Here is a 15,747-nt window from a genome sequence, read left to right as displayed (position 1 = left end):
ATCATGACCTGAGCTGAAGTCGGATGCTCAACCGACTGAGCCACCCAGGTGCCCCTGGAAAAGAAGATTCTTAAACATAGTAACATAACTTCATCCACCAAATAATAACTAGACTCCACTTCTGCCTTAATTTCATTATTCAAATGCCACCTCCTGGGATAGGGTTAGGGGTGGGAAGACCTAGGCACTCCTCCCTTTAGGCTTCCATAGATTTTGCCTCCATTTGTTCTCACTTCTCCTATGGCCCTGGCCACAACAAAGCCCTATCATTTTATTTTGGACATGTTTGTCAGTCCCATTAGACTAGCACATCCCAAGGGTGGGATTTGGACCTAAGCTGTTGCCCTCAGGTTCCCAGGGCCCAGCATATGGCTGTAAAACTCACAACTATGGGGACCAGAGAAGTTCATTTCTGTGCTTTAGCACAGGTACTTTAAATACAGTCTTTGTCCACACAGAGATGAACTTTGCCTTATTTAAGGGCTATGTATTCATTTTAATGTGTGTGTGTTTTTTTAAGAAAATATGGCTGGTATATCAAACCCACAATTTCATAGATATTATTGCTCAGAACCAGGCTACACTTCTTAAAAAACAAGTTTATTTTTAGAAAATTAGATAGATAGATAGATAGATAGATAGAGATACATATATGTTGATATTCAAATAGTAACCAGTATTTATTGAGTGGTTATATGTCCAAGGTACTTTTTTTTACTATTTTTGCAATAACCCTTTGAAGTGAGTGCTATTATTTTCATCACCAGCTTATAGACTACTTTCTGAAACACAGGCTATGCAATTTGCCTAGGGCTCAAGGCTAATAAGTGGTAACTAGGGTCTGAACCCAGGCAGACTGTCTTCAAAACCCATCCTCTAACATTATGGTTTTTTGTGTGCCTCTAAATAACAGATGAGCAAAGAGGCAGGTATTTAGATAGGAGGTATGAAAATGACTAAAGCTTTGAACACAATTCCTTGACCTTTAAGAAAACCAGATAGGAAAATGAACCCTGATGCAACAAACTTAAATATTTCATTTTACCTGTCAGAAAGGTAGCCAAAAATCATCGCTCCCAGCAGGACTCCCACCATAAACACAGGCTGGATCACCTTTGCGAACCATTCTCGGTTACAGACCAGATCCCACTGAGTCACCACGGTGCTGTCCCACTTGCTCTTGTCATAGACATAGCCATCCACGCAAGGAAAGCTACTCTTACGGCCACTGTAATCATAGTTCAAACCAGATTTGTCATCTCTCCGGAATCTGTGACAACTTGTGAGCTCCCAGACCTCACCATTCTGTAGCTGCACTATAATGTGATCTTCGTGGCCTGTGAAAAACAGGATCCAGATGTCCTCCAACCTCCAACTGGAGATATTGTGGAAAAGAACCCGACTCACGTTGCCTGGGGGCCTGCAGGTATGGTAGGGGGACACTGTCATGAACACAGAAGCCAAGTAGTGGATACCACAAGAGATGTTCTGGAAAGCACATATAAAATAGAGGAATATCTGAAATCTGAAAAGAGAAGAAAAGCAAGTTATTATATCCAACCTACAGGCTAAAAAAGACTATAAGCAAATATGAAGGGTGTTCATCATGGTTAGCTTAATATATATATAGATGAATAAATACAGAAATAATTATAGATATGTAATATATACATATACATAACATGTGAGTATATACACATAGCTCTGTCTGGTAGGAGGGCCTAGAAGCAATGACACTGAGACAGGGAAACTAAAGGGACTGCTTTTTTTGCTCCTTTTACTGTTTCTATTCTTGCTAGGACCTATATCCCCACCTTACACATGCCTTATAGAACAGGTAATATATGTCCTCCTTATAAAGGCCAGGGAGTTAATGATTTCCTTGGAGTCTTCCAGCACGGGAGATAGCATCGAGGGAGTGACCAGGTAGGGCCAAGACCACTAACTCATCAAGACACCTGGTGCCAGGTCGTAAGTGACCTATGCAGAACACCTGAACGCTCGTCTTTGGTCCTGGATGCTTGAGAAGACACGTGCACCAGACCACTGTCCCCAATAAAACCCCAGACTCCAAGCAAATATGGAACTCAGTCTCCTTTCCTTTCTGAGTCTCCCAGATGCTCTGTCTCTATCTGCTCTCTCTAGGTCTTCGATAAACTCTGTCCTCACTTCCTCTTGGCTCACATTTGATTTGTATTCTCCACGAAGCCAAGGACCCTCTTGGCTGGTCCTCAAACCCAGCCAGCCTGCATCAACATCTCAATAGCAACAAGCACACCCAGTGCCCAGATCTTGTTTTCTAAATACCATCCTTCAATAAAAGAAACCAGGAAAAATGGCTCATTTAAGACCAAGTCAGGGAAAACGAAAAACATGCCTAATGCTTTAGGTATGCTTGTGGTATCAGAAAGTAAGGAAGCGCTCAAAATACAAAATGATGGGGGCATGTTAAAGGGACACAGGAACCAATCTGAAAAACCTCCCAAATGGGCAAGTTTGAAACAATTTGAGCAACAAAATAAATAGCATGGTATATCCCAAAGTATAAAATAAATATACAAGTCTATACTGTGATGTTTAATTTTATGTCAGCATGACTGGGCTGGTAAACATGATTTCTGGATGTGTCTATGAGGTTGTCTCTGGATGAGATTAGCATTTGAATCAGTAGACTGAGTGAAGAAGAGGGCCCTCATCAGTGGGCGGGCATCATCCAATCCAGGGAGGACCTGAATAAGAACAAAAGGTGGAGGCAGGGCAAATTTGATCCATCTACTCCTACTCTTAGACATTGGCATCCCTGGTTCTCAGGCTTTTGGACTCAGGCTGATACAGGGAAATTGAAGACTCCATAAAAACCTGTCTTTTGCTCCTTTTCCTGCTTCTATTCTTGCTAGCACCTGCACCCCCACTTTACACATGCCTCAGAATGCAAACAGTGTATGTCCTCCTTGTAAGGTACGAGGAGTTAATGATTTCTTCAGAATGGATAACATCTAAGGAAGGACCAGGTGAGAATGACCAATGAAGCTGTCATATGCATATTCCAGACCACCAGCACTAGACATCTCGACGCCAAGGCCCCCTGGCTCCAAGCAATAGCACTTGGGTCCTCATCTTTGTTCTGAGTCCTGGATGCCTGAGAGGACACATACACCAGGTCACGATCCTCAATAAAACCCCCCAGACCCCGAACAAATACAAGACTTCCTCCTTTCCTTTCTGAGTCTTCCAGAAGCTCTGTCTGTACCTGCAGTCTCTCTATAGTTTGAATAAACTCTGCTTTCACCTCCTGCTGGCTCGAGTTTGATTTCTATCCTGTGCACAGACAAGGACCTTCCTGGCTGATCCTGTGGGACCCCTTCTGGGTCCTCGAACCCAGCCTGCCAGCATCTGAACCAGGACTTACATCATCAGCTCCCCAATTTTCAGGCCTTCAGACTTAGACCTCACAAATATGCCACCAGCTTTCCTGGATCTCCAGCCTACAGACAGCACATTGTGGGACTTGACTGTCTCCGTAACTGTGTGAACAAATTCTTACAATAAATCTCTTATCTACATCTCTATGTATGTCCTATTTGTTCTGTTTTTCTAGGAGATCTTGATGAATACAGGGTTTGGTACTGAGAGTAGTTCTAAAGGAACAGAATTTTAAGAATGAGCTTTCTGAATTGGTACTGGGGTTTCTGGAATTGGTTGTCTAATCTGATTAGATTGAAAAGCACTAATGGCTATTTCCAGCAGTAGAGAACACTGATAATCCATGGTGTGCACTGTTTAGAGAAACACACAAAATATCTGTGTTGGACGCTCATAATCAACCACTTAGAAGAAGCAAGGGGCTAAGTGACTCTGTATTTGAAAATTTCAACCATCTTTTGAAAACTAAAGAAATGTAATGGCATTGGTTGGTTGCTCCTATTGTCATTGGATAAATTAATGAAAGAAAACAGATGAGCTCAAGGAATTTGAATCCCCAGCTCAAGCAATGCCTAAACAACCTAAGAATTTCTAAGGTGAATCTTGAAAGAGATCCTTATCTCCTGTAGCCACAGGCCCGAAAATCAAACACAGAACCTCATCCTGGGAGCAGCTGAATGACAATGTCTAATTGGCCTCTTTGCATATGCCCCAAATCAGTGTCCAATATATGGTGCTATTTCTCAAATAGTCAGCACTCACGGGTCCAGGAATCGAGGCGTGGAAATGAGGGCTATAGCACTCACTTTCACACCTAGTGATCCCCTAACAAAATTTTTGCTTCCTGTTCCCATAATCTTACGCTCTGCTAGCCTCAAGATCTTAGTTCCAGAGGGAAGAATACTGCCACCAGGGGACACAACAGCGATTCCACTGACCTGGAAATAAAGACTGTTGCCTGACCACTTTGGGTTCCTCAGGCGTCTGAATCAAAAGGCAAAGCAGGGAGTTACAGTGTTGGTTGGGGTGCAGGATCCTGAATATCAAGGGGAAATTGACACCACGATGGAGGTAAGAAAGAGTATGTCTGCAATACAGGAGATTCCTTAGGGTATCTCCTTAGCATTACCATGCCCTGTGAATTAGGTCAATGGGAAATTACAACAACCCAATCCAGGCAGGAATATTAATGGCCCAGACCCGTCAAGGAATAAAGGGTGGGTCACTTTATCAGGTAAAGGTCCACAGGCAACTGAGGTTCTTGCTTAAGGCAAAGGGAATAGAGAATGGGTCCTGAAAAGAAGGTAGTTATACTAAATACCACCTACAACCACATGACCAGTTATAGAAACAAGGGCTGTAATTATCATGAGTATTTCTTCTCTAAAAAAAAAAAAAAAAAAGGAAGTTTATTTTTTGAGAGAGAGACAGTGTGTGTGCCAGTGGGGGAGGGGAGGACAGAGAGGGAGAAAGAATCTCAAGCAGGCTCTGCACTGTCAGCACAGAGCCCAGTGTGGGGCTCGAACCCATGACCGCAAGATCACGACCCAAGCCGACGTCAAGAGTCTGACATTTAACCAACTGAGCCACCAGGCACTGCGAGTATTTCTTCTTTATTTTGTTATGAATGCTTGTGTATATATAGACATATATTAAGCAAATATCTTTGTTTTCTTCCTTATTGTCTCCTCATATAACATAAGATGTATTGACATATAAGTATTTAAATAGTTTTACACCATAATATTTAAGTTACGGGATATCAAAAAAAGAGTAAACATCATCCAAGGACTTTATGTCCCCTTCTGGGAAAGGGATTAGTGTATTTAGTTGTATGTTGGATAGTTGTATCATGTTGGGTAGAATTAGGACCTTGTTATTGTCTTTATTTAGAGATCAAGTTTGGTGTAAAGAGATCCATATGGGTTGCAAGTTGACAAGGGGTGAACCTATGATGGTTAATTTTATGAATCAACTTGACTGGGCCAAGGGGATGCCCAGACAGTTGGCAAAACATTGTATCTGCGTGCGTCTGTGAGGGATCTCCAGACGAGACTGGCATTTGAACCTGTAAACTGAGTAAACATCATCTTCACCAATGTGGGTGGGCATCACCCAACCTGTTGAGAACCTGAAGAGAACAAAAAAGCCAAGGAAGTACTAATTCACTTTCTTCGCGTGGACCGAGACCTCCATGTTATCATGCCCTCAGACATCTCGTGCCCCCGTGCTCCTGGATCAGACTCTGCCTGGGGCTTACACCATCAACCCTGTGGTTCTCAGACCTTGGGACTGGGACTGAATTGCACCATTGGTTTTCCCAGGTCTCTGGCTTGCACACAGCACACTGTGGGACTTCTCACTTCTATACTTGTGTGAGCCAATTCCTGTAATAGATCTCCTCTTATCTACATCTATGTCTCTCTATTTATATATCCTATCAATTGTGTTTTTCTGGAGAATCCTGATAAATATACCACTTGGCATAAATAAATGGTTGAACAAACAAGTACAAAGGGGAGATGAAACTAATCTTTCTTCTAGTAGAATTCCAAGTACTATCTGCAGATATTTCCCCTCTATGGGAGATGGAGTTTCATTCCTACCCTTTACTCCTGAAGGGCAGGCTAAGACACAGTGACTCCTTTCCAAAGAATATGATAGGAAAAAAAGGGGGAGTGTCTTGATGGCTCAGTCAGTTGAGCATGGGACTCTTGATTTCAGCTCAGGTCATGATCCTGGGGTCATAGGATTGAGCCCTGGGTGGAGCTCTGAGCTGAGCGTGGAGCCTGCTTAGGATTCTCTCTCTCTCTCTCTCTCTCTCTCTCTCTCTCTCTTTCTCTCTCCTTCCCCTCTCCTCCTCTCATGCACACACACTCTCTCTCTCAAAACAAAAAAACAAAGAAGGAAAAAGGAAAGAATAGTAACTTTACAGTGGGAGAAATCAGGCAAATCCTATCTTAACCAAACGTTGAAGGTTAATACCCCCATGATGTTATGTGGATATCATGTACCTCCTCATATGATGTGATCATCAAGCACTTCACACCTCGGCGACATCTCCCAAAAGCCATAATCCCAGTCTATCCAGGAGAAAAACAGTAAAAAATCCCAGATTGTAGGACATTCTACAGGTTTCCAGGCCAATATGCCTAAAGACCACCAAGGTCATTAAAAACAAAACAAGGAGAGACTGAGAAACTACCACAGACCAGAGGAGACTGGAATAACATATCAACTAAATGCAGTGTCATACCCTGGATTAGATCCTGCAACAGGAAGAGAATGTGAGTGGGAAAACTGGTGAAAGCCTGGAGTTTAGTTGATAGTAATATACTAATGTCAGCTTCCTACTTTGCCAAATATGCCGTGGTGATGTAAGACGTTAACAATGGGGAAAACTGGGTGAGGGACATACAGGAACTATCTTTGCAACTTTTCTGTAAATCTAAAATGATCCAAAAATTATTTATTCAAAATTTAAAAGTAAATGTAAAGTCTCCAAATTTACAGACTCAAACCAACAAGCAGTGACATATTCTCCGAAGTAAAAATTGTCTCACAAGGACAACTGTGCCCATAGGACGGCAGGGTAAAATATATAAAATGTGGATTTCCCCATTAATTTCAGACCCCTGGAATCAAGATAGAACAGCCCCCTTTGGGCAGGTGGTTTCAATATTCAATTTTAAAATGATCAGTTTGGACAACGAGGAACATTACTGTAAAACCGTTATAACAGGAAGTAGAAAATAGGTCCTGCCAGATCACACTGAGCCAAACTGCACTGTTGCTACATACAATCTTTATCTCCCTGCCTGCTTTTTGGAGCTGCCCATCGCCATGGTCCTGGTGTGCCTTCTATCTGGAAGGCGCTTCTGACCCTCCTGTAGCTCACTTGTTCTCAAATGTTTTGTTCTCAGGAGCCTTTGTATCCTTAAAAGTGTTGAGGGTCCCAAGGGTCTTTTCTTTATGTGAGTCGTCAGTATATATTAGAAATTAAAAAGGAGAAAATTTTTAACATTTATTCATCCACTTAAACATAACAGGAATAAGCCGTTAAAGAACATATAGCCATAGTTTTCAAAACAAAATGAAACAAAATTAGTGAGCAGCATGGTGTTGTTTTACATTTAAGATTTAGATTAATGGGGTACCCGGGTGGCTCAGTCCATTAATCAAGCGTCCGACTTGGCCTGGGTCATGATCTCACAGTTTGTGAGTTCGAGCCCCATGTTGGGCTCTGTTCTGACAGCTCAGAGCCTGGAACTTGCTTCGGATTCTGTGTCTCCCTCTCTCTCTTCCTCTCTCTCTCCCTCTCTCCCAAATAAATTAACATTAAAAATTTTTAAATTTAGATTAACGGAAGACAGCTAGCTAGTTTTTCATACCAGTGTCTGCATTCCAGCTGATGCATTCTCACGTGTCGGCTAGCCTCTGGAAAACTCCACTGTGCCTTCATGAGAGAGTGAGACTAAACGAGTCAACTAATGTCTCTGTGTTACTATGACAGCAGCTGGGATCTTGCAGACCCAGAGATGTGCAGGTCTCACACCGTGACAACTGCTGGCCTCACCTGTTCCTGCCGCAGCACCTCCTCTCCACGGCTCTGCTCCCTCCACGCTAACCGCCTCCATCCGGCCCCTCCTTATCCCCCACTGCCTGCTTCTCTCAGGCCCACCCTTTCTATCTGCTTCCCCTGCTCCACCATCTCTCATTTGCTCATCTCCTCCCCCATTTCTTTCTTTCCCTTCTCTGACCACCGTATACAGCTGAAGTACCTTCTGTTATATACGTGTATTTTTTAACGAACGTCAGCTGAATGCTTTCTATTCCTCTACCAAATCAACAGCCACCAAAGAAATCCCACAAAAGGCTGAACGACACTCCCATAAAGGTAGGAACGGTGCTTCAATCACGTTAGTCTATCCCGTGGTGCCCAGAACGGTGTGCTGTGCAATGTATACAGAATGTCATAGAATCCCTCCGGGTAAAAGGGACAGTGCTGAGGTTAATGCATACTCAGTACCTCTGGTAAGGAGAGGTGTTCACGAGGCCAGTGTATGGGGGCACCTGGGCGGCTCAGTCAGTTAAGCGTCTGACTCTTGATTTCAGCTCAGGCCATGATCTCATGGTTCATGGGTTTGGGCCCCGTGTCAGGCTCCATGATGACAGCACAGAGCCTGCAAGGGATTCTCTCTCTTCCTCTCTTTCTGCCATTCCCCTGCGCACGCTCTCTCTAAATAAACAAATCAACTTAAAAAAAAAAAAAAAAGAGGCCAGTGTATAAAAAATTTTTACTGGGTTCTCCACCAGCAAAAAAATGAATGTGTGTGTGGGCACAGATGTATAAAATGAGCATATCTGGATACACGTATTCCCAGATTAAAGTGACATACATATGATGCATATGGAAATATAAAGTCATATATATTTACTTACACGTATACATTCGTGTACAAAGTAGGTGTTTTCATGGTACTCCAAAGAATCATCTTTGCCAGCCAGAGGGGTGAACACACCCCACCTGGGAGACTATCACAAAGTGGCAACGCTAAGCAAAGTCATAGAAGTGGTGCTGTGAAACTGTCAAGCTGGCAACGTCCCCAAGTCCTCGGGGATGACTGCCAAGCTGGCACGTGGCCACGGTTCCTCACGTCTCATAGAAACCCACGTCGATAAAGAAGTAAAATGGAATCAATGTAACATATTGTGGCCATCAAGACACCACACGCTGGAGCTGGCCACGGTTTCAAGGCTGAACTCTGTGTTTGGCACTGGCCCCAGCAGCTAGTTCAGAAAAGAAAAACACAAAGCAAAAGGCAAGCAAGCAACAAGTGGCTTTTTTCTAGCAACAGAAAGGGAGGGAGAACACACAAATACTATTCTCAGAGTATGGGATGGGCAGCCAAGAAAAGAGCCTAGAGCGCTAAAGCCTGAGTCCTTGCAGCTAAAAGGAGCCAGCTCTGTTTTTCTAGAAAAGGCGCCCCTGCCTGAAGAAAAACTATCAGAAATCTGCCTCAGTCTATTCCATACAGAGGGGCTGGGTAGGAACAGCAGGCTGGGAAGACAAGCCTGAGTTGCTGTGACTCAATAGGCCCTGAGAAGCTAAGATCACAGCTTGAAATGGTGGTGCCTGAACCCTCACCCCTGCAGGTCACTAGCCCCCATGCATGGGCTACTAGATATCACTGGAGAGCCACAGGGTCAGGCTCTGCCCTTGGCCTGCACACACTATGCTACTTGTGAGCACCTGGTGTGGTTGGTGGGTCACCTGCGCCAGGGAACAGGCTTGTGAATTCAGGAAGTGTTTCTTCCTTCCCCGGCAATTTCTCAGGAAGCACTTTCCAGCCTGCAAGGATGATGGATAACAGGATAGAAGGATCCTGTTAGACAATTCCATCGGAGTGGTTCTGCTTCTGTCAGGCAGATTCTAGATTCCAGAAGCTCCCCATTTCCCTCATCCAGGTTACACCTGCTGCTTGTGCTATACAGGACACCTTATTTGGCACTGTCTGGGTGGGTTACTGTGCCTATTCTACTAACACTGTATGTTGGATCATGCACGTTAGCATCTGGGTTGGTACCTAAGTAGTTTCTTCCCCTGGAATGGCTCCACCATTGAAAAGTTCACATTCTGCTGACCGTAACCTCCCACTCTCCCCCATATCCCCGAGTGCTTCCCATTGACCCCATCCCCAGCACCATCCAGGTGCCCAGTCTTTGGATCCCACCAGCTTCTTTAGCTTATTGCCACCTTCCTGGCTTCAATTCCTTCCCCAACCAGCCTGAATCCCACAGTCAACACTAGAACTACTTACACACACACACACACACACACACACACACACACACACACACACCCCAACAGAGCATCCACCACAGCAACCTCTGAGACTAGGATTTGTCTTCTCTATCCCACCCCTAGTGATTGTGGTTCAGGAGGTCTGAGGTAGGATCCAGAACTCTATACAAGCTTAAAACGCTTCCTAAGAGACTCTGACATGGATGAGAAACACCACCCCGGGAAATCAAAATCTTCAGTTGAATTATCTGTTGATACAAGATTTGACGTTGAAAATATTTAACAGTTGTTGTGGAGCCACTGGGACTCTCCTAAACAACTTGTGAGGGTGTAATTTGCCACAGCTGCTTTGCACATCTGTCTGGCAGCTGACCACATGCACACTCGGCCAGAGGGATTCCTCTCCCAGGTACGTACCCAACGAAATGCATACACAAGGCCCTTAAAATACATAGACGAGAGGAACTATGTGTGATAAACCCAACCTGGAGACAATATAAATGTCTGTTAACAGTGAGTGAATGAACTGTGGAATATTCGTGTCATGACATCCTGTATGCTGGTGAAAACCAACAAACTACCATGGCGCTCAATGTGGGTGACCCCCCCCCATATATGATGTTGAACAAAAGAAGCCCAACCAAAAGTCTATGATTTTTTTACTCCATTTATTTAAGTTTAGAATCAGACAAAACTAACCCGTGGCCATAGCTATGAGGACAGTGGTGGCTGAGGAGGGGAGAGGATATTGCTTGAGAGAGGGCATGAGAAGGGGTGGTCTGGCGGTGTTCACTTTATGATGATTCATCAGGTTGTAGAGTATGGTGCATACTTTTCTGTATACATGTAATATATCAATTTAAACGTTTTATATCTGCAGGACCCAGAGAGCAGGAAAAGTACTCGGCAATGCCCTGCTGAGGCTTGACTGGAATGGGTACCAAGTCATACCCAGTGTCCACATTGTGCCTTCAGCCCTGAATGGCCACCCAACCCATACTGACAAGGAGGCGTCTTGCCTGAGCAATACATTATTTATCCAAATGCCTGTTAAATGCCTCAAACTGGAATTCCCACAAGACTCTCAAACTGATGCAAGCCCCAAGCCTGCCCCACCTGGAGTGTTAACTGTTTCTGAGTTTAGGACACCATCATCTACACAAACCAGAAATAGGATGCATGGAATGGGGGAGTGTCTTGCCCACTTGTCCTTTATAACCAGAAGGCCCCATCAATCCCTCCTGTCAAAACTGTCCAGTCCTCCCTGCTCACACTCCCCCTGCCTCGGTCCAGACCCTCCTTATCTCCCGCCTGGGCTCTTACCTAGGTCTTCTCTGGGCTGTTACCAAACTCCTGCCCCTCCAATGCACCTTCCATTCTGCAAAGTGACCTTCCTAATACCTAAACTCCTCAGCATGCCACACAAAAATATTCTTAGAGATGACTGTGAACTTACCTCCCTTCTGTCGCCCTCATACTTTATACTCTAGGAATAATACGCCTCTTCGCAGTTCCCAAACAACCCATGTTGGTTCACAGAAATATGCTTTCTACATGCTGGAAAGGTCCTGAGTATCCTTGCAACTCAAATTTCCCTTTCCTCGTCGCAAGGATAACTTCTGGAAAAAACAAGACCCTATTTCCCGAGGCATCTAGCATTCTGACATACCACTCTCTCCCTTACAAAGATTATGGTCCAACAGGTGTTATCAATCTGCCCAACCTGAGGACCCTCTGGGATAACACTTATAGATATAACACAGCACTCTGTTCACAGCTAGAGAGGCACACTAATGGAAAAAAAGAATCATACAGACACAGTAGGCAGAAACCCCAGAGGCAAGGAAAAGCAAAGATGACCAGAAATGGACCCATGCAATCTGGGTGACAGGTGAAGAAAATTACCTTCAGTCCTAGATTTATATCATTCTGTATAAAGAAACGTAACTGGTGGTACCCCTCTGTGGTCAAGAGCATGGCCTCCAGAGCCAGATTACTAAGGTTTGAATCTTGTGTCTGTTATTTACCACCTGGGACCATGGGCAAGATCCTTAAACTTTCTGTGCCTCAGTTTCCTTATCTGAAAAGTGGGTTGTTGAGGGACTGAAAAGGGTTAATGTAAAGCACTATGGCACATTGTTAATGCACAGAAGTGCTGGCTATTACGATGTTCATAAGGTGAAGTCAGAAAAGATGAACCAAAGCAGGTTCATATATTGAAAAAACAAAACTACCTGTGTCCATAGGTGTAAATCAGCTACAAGCTCCACATTCCAACTCTAGTATTTTAAGTTATTTTTCCCCTTAAGCCAAGACAACTCAGGGAACCAGTTCTGAGATTATCCCAGCACAGATACCTGAGTATGCTTCCTCATTTCCCTCTCACATGGGCCTTAATCCATGAAGTTTATGGAACTTCAGTATGGCTTCAGGACAAGACCAGGAACAGCTTTTTAATTCTTAGGTGTCCTGCTTCCCTCTCTTAAAGGTGACTAGGATAGTGCTTCCTCCCCTTAGAAATGATTAATGCTAAATGAAAGATAATTAAGGTTCCCTACTTAACACTTTCACTAGGTTTCCCTAAAAGAAGGCTAAATAACGAAACACGATAACCTCCCTTTCTATTTATAAACAATAAAAAAGCACAATTACAGCAAATATCAGAGAAAATTGGGGATCCCATGCCATGGTCACACTGTTTTCACCTTTTGTAAGCATGCTTGTTACCCTCGCCTCACTACATGCTGCTTTCACAAGCCAACCCTTCCTACCAGGATGGGGACTCGGGTAACAATAATAACCATGATTTACTGAGAACTTACTGAATGTTAAGACTTTTGCACACATCATTGTAGCCAGCTAAGAGTTGTCTCCCCAAATCCACTCTCTCCTTTTCCCACCATGGAGAGCTACGTTTGACTGTTTGCTGCAGGTGAGGACAATGGGGCCAGATGCCCCAAGCACAGAGAGAGAGAGCCCCATGCTGTGGATGACAGGGCTGCCTCACCCACTTGGGTCCCTGGATGACCCCGTGGGAAGAACCTACCCTGAATAGTTACTGGAGAGGGACAAACTTCCAACTGAGGGATCTCTGTTAGCCAAACACCAACTGATACAATGACCTTGTTAATCTCTAAAATACAAAGGGAAAGAATGGTATTAGCACCTCCTACCTCATAGGGTTACTGTAAGGATGTAATGAGAGGCTGCATGTGGAGTCCTTACAATAAGCATTTGGAGGGTAACAATTACCCTCATTTCACAGATGAGGAAGTAGTAAGTGAAATGTTGAAGACCACACAGTATGTGGTAGAGCCAGGACTGGAACTCAGACATCCAACCCCCAGAGCGGATCTTGTACTCCCCATGCTATTCTGCTTCAAGAAGGATAAAACAAGATAATATATAAAGAGCCCGATGGAGTCCTGGGGATGGTACTTAACCGTGCTCAGGAGAGCATCATGGTTGAGAGCGTGGGCTATGGGGACTGATGGACTTCCAACGACATCCAATTCTGCCCTGCCATTACCAGATCTGTGACGTACGCACAAGCCCCAGTTTTCTCAGGTGTAAAATGAGAGTGATACTACCAATCTCACGGAGCTGTAGAGAAGACAAAAGAAGGTAGCATGTACCAAAAGCTTCTGACAGAGCCAGGCACAGATCAGTGTTCAAGAAACACAGGTATTAGGAGAAAGCAGGAGAGAGCTGGGACCTCCTGCCTCTCCTAGGACTGCTCAACCACCTTCTCCCTCCTGCCACGCAGAATCATAACCAACATTTATGCAACTTTCCGGCTTGGAAAACAGCACCACACCATCTCCTACACTACCTCCTCACTACAAGCCTGGGAGGTAAGGCAGGAATTATTGTGATTCCTGTTTTGTGGATAGGAAACTGAGGCACAATATTACCAGAATATTAGAGGTAAGAGGCAGGCCAGGACTTAGCTCCAAACCTCTGATCGTCATACTTACTGTATAGTCCCTCACCCAGCAGCCTCTCCTCCCAAAAGCCTCTGGGTCAGAGAGGAGCGTTTCTCTATGAATGAATGAATGAATGAATGAATGCAATATTTTAATGTCTTAATTAATTTGACGAATGAAAGGGGGGTGCAACGCGGCTAAATCTGGGTCCCAGCGTGTGGCGTCTGTGGGACCCTGGCCCTACCAGCCTCAGTTTCCCAATCATTAAAATAAGGATGCAAACACCTCCTTCGCAAGGGCATCAAATGAAACTCTGTGTGTAACAAGCCGACACAATGTACCTGGCACATCTTTAGGCTTCTATAAATGGCAACAAAATCTGACTAACGGGTTTTCCTGGGGCAATACCTGTCTGCCAGGCACAGAGGCAGACCCTACGGGGCAGAGCTGGTCAGCAGTCGTACGGGGAAGTGAAAGAGGAGCCGGTTTGGCGGACTGGAGAAACGGGCCGCCAGGAGCAGGCACTCCTCCACTCGTGTGAGCCGGCCGCTCCGGCCCGACCTCGGACTTGGGCTCCCGCAGAGGGCGCGCCCCGGGTCCCACCTGCTCGCAGCAGCCACCACTCCGGAGGCCAGTCCCAGCGCCCCGCTGCTCGCTGTCGGGGAGACCCCGGCGCCGGAGTCCGAGAGGACAAGCCCAGCCCTGGGCCCGGAGTCCGGACGCGGGTCTCCCGACTACCCCACGAAACGAGCGGGAGAGGTTTCCGTATCGGGAGCGCCGCGCGAGAACCACCCCCCCCCCCCACCGCAACGGAAAGAAACAGACCCCGCCGGCGCCCCCTCCACGTGGCTCTCGCTCCCCTCCGCCGCCCTCCCCCCTGCCCACCCCCAACTCCCTACCTGCCGAAGTGCCCCACGTGGTCAAAAATCAACTCCAAATTGTGGGGCTTCATGGTGCCGCCGTGCGCTGCGCTCCCCAGCTGGACACTCCAGCGCGCCGAGCGCCCGGGACGGCGGACACCGCGCCCCGCCCCGCCCCGCCCCGCCCCGCTCCGCCCCGGCCCGCCGCGCCCCGGGGGGCCAGCCCCGCCGGCAGTGTCCCCCGCGCGCCAGCGGGCGGCTCGCGGGGCCGGGCTCGCTTCCCCCCTCCGTGGCCGGTCTCCCCTCCCCGCCCGCGCAGCCTCCCCAGCTCGTCGTGGTCCCGGGGCCCGCCGTCGCGCCCGCGCCCTCCCTCCCTCCTGTGGGACACTCACGGCGTCGTCGTGGTCGCCTCTCTCTGTCTCTCTGTCTCTCTCGGTCGTGCCGGTGCCTCGGGACTGCCCGAGGAGGCAATGCAGAGACCGGGGTTAGGTTTGGGGGCCCGCAAGAACCTAGCATCTTTGGAAAGACACGCCTCACAAGCGTGGCACTCAGACTTGCGGGAAGGGGCTACTGCAGGTACGTGATTTTTTCTATGTAACATTTCTGGACTCCACTCTCGCCTGGGACAAAAACCGCTCTCTCAGACGAGGCCGACAGTTTGAGCGCCAGGACAGAGTCTCCAAGAGCAGAGCATAAAGAACGGATTCTGATGGCCCCGAAAAGTGACAGGATC

General features: G+C 46.2%; 1 protein-coding gene across 1 annotated transcript in view; it reads right to left on the bottom strand.

Moving 5' to 3' along the window:
- The window catches only part of SLC22A16 (solute carrier family 22 member 16), a 42,403-nt gene extending 27,271 nt beyond the window's left edge, over positions 1-15,132 (bottom strand). The window contains exons 1-2 of the mRNA XM_047102615.1: positions 15,054-15,132; positions 1,046-1,525 (exon numbers count right to left, since the gene is read on the bottom strand). Coding sequence (XP_046958571.1) covers positions 1,046-1,525; positions 15,054-15,106 — 533 coding nt within the window. The 5' untranslated portion in view covers positions 15,107-15,132. The remainder of the gene's footprint in view (positions 1-1,045; positions 1,526-15,053) is intronic.
- Positions 15,133-15,747: the final 615 nt, after the last annotated feature.

The sequence above is a fragment of the Lynx rufus genome, unplaced genomic scaffold, assembly GCF_022079265.1.
Source record: "Lynx rufus isolate CCGP_SWC_20201006 ecotype Redwood Valley unplaced genomic scaffold, mLynRuf1.p SCAF_6, whole genome shotgun sequence".
Lineage (NCBI taxonomy): Eukaryota > Metazoa > Chordata > Mammalia > Carnivora > Felidae > Lynx > Lynx rufus.
Note: the sequence above shows the minus strand (reverse complement) of the source record. Positions and strands in the feature narration are given on the sequence as shown.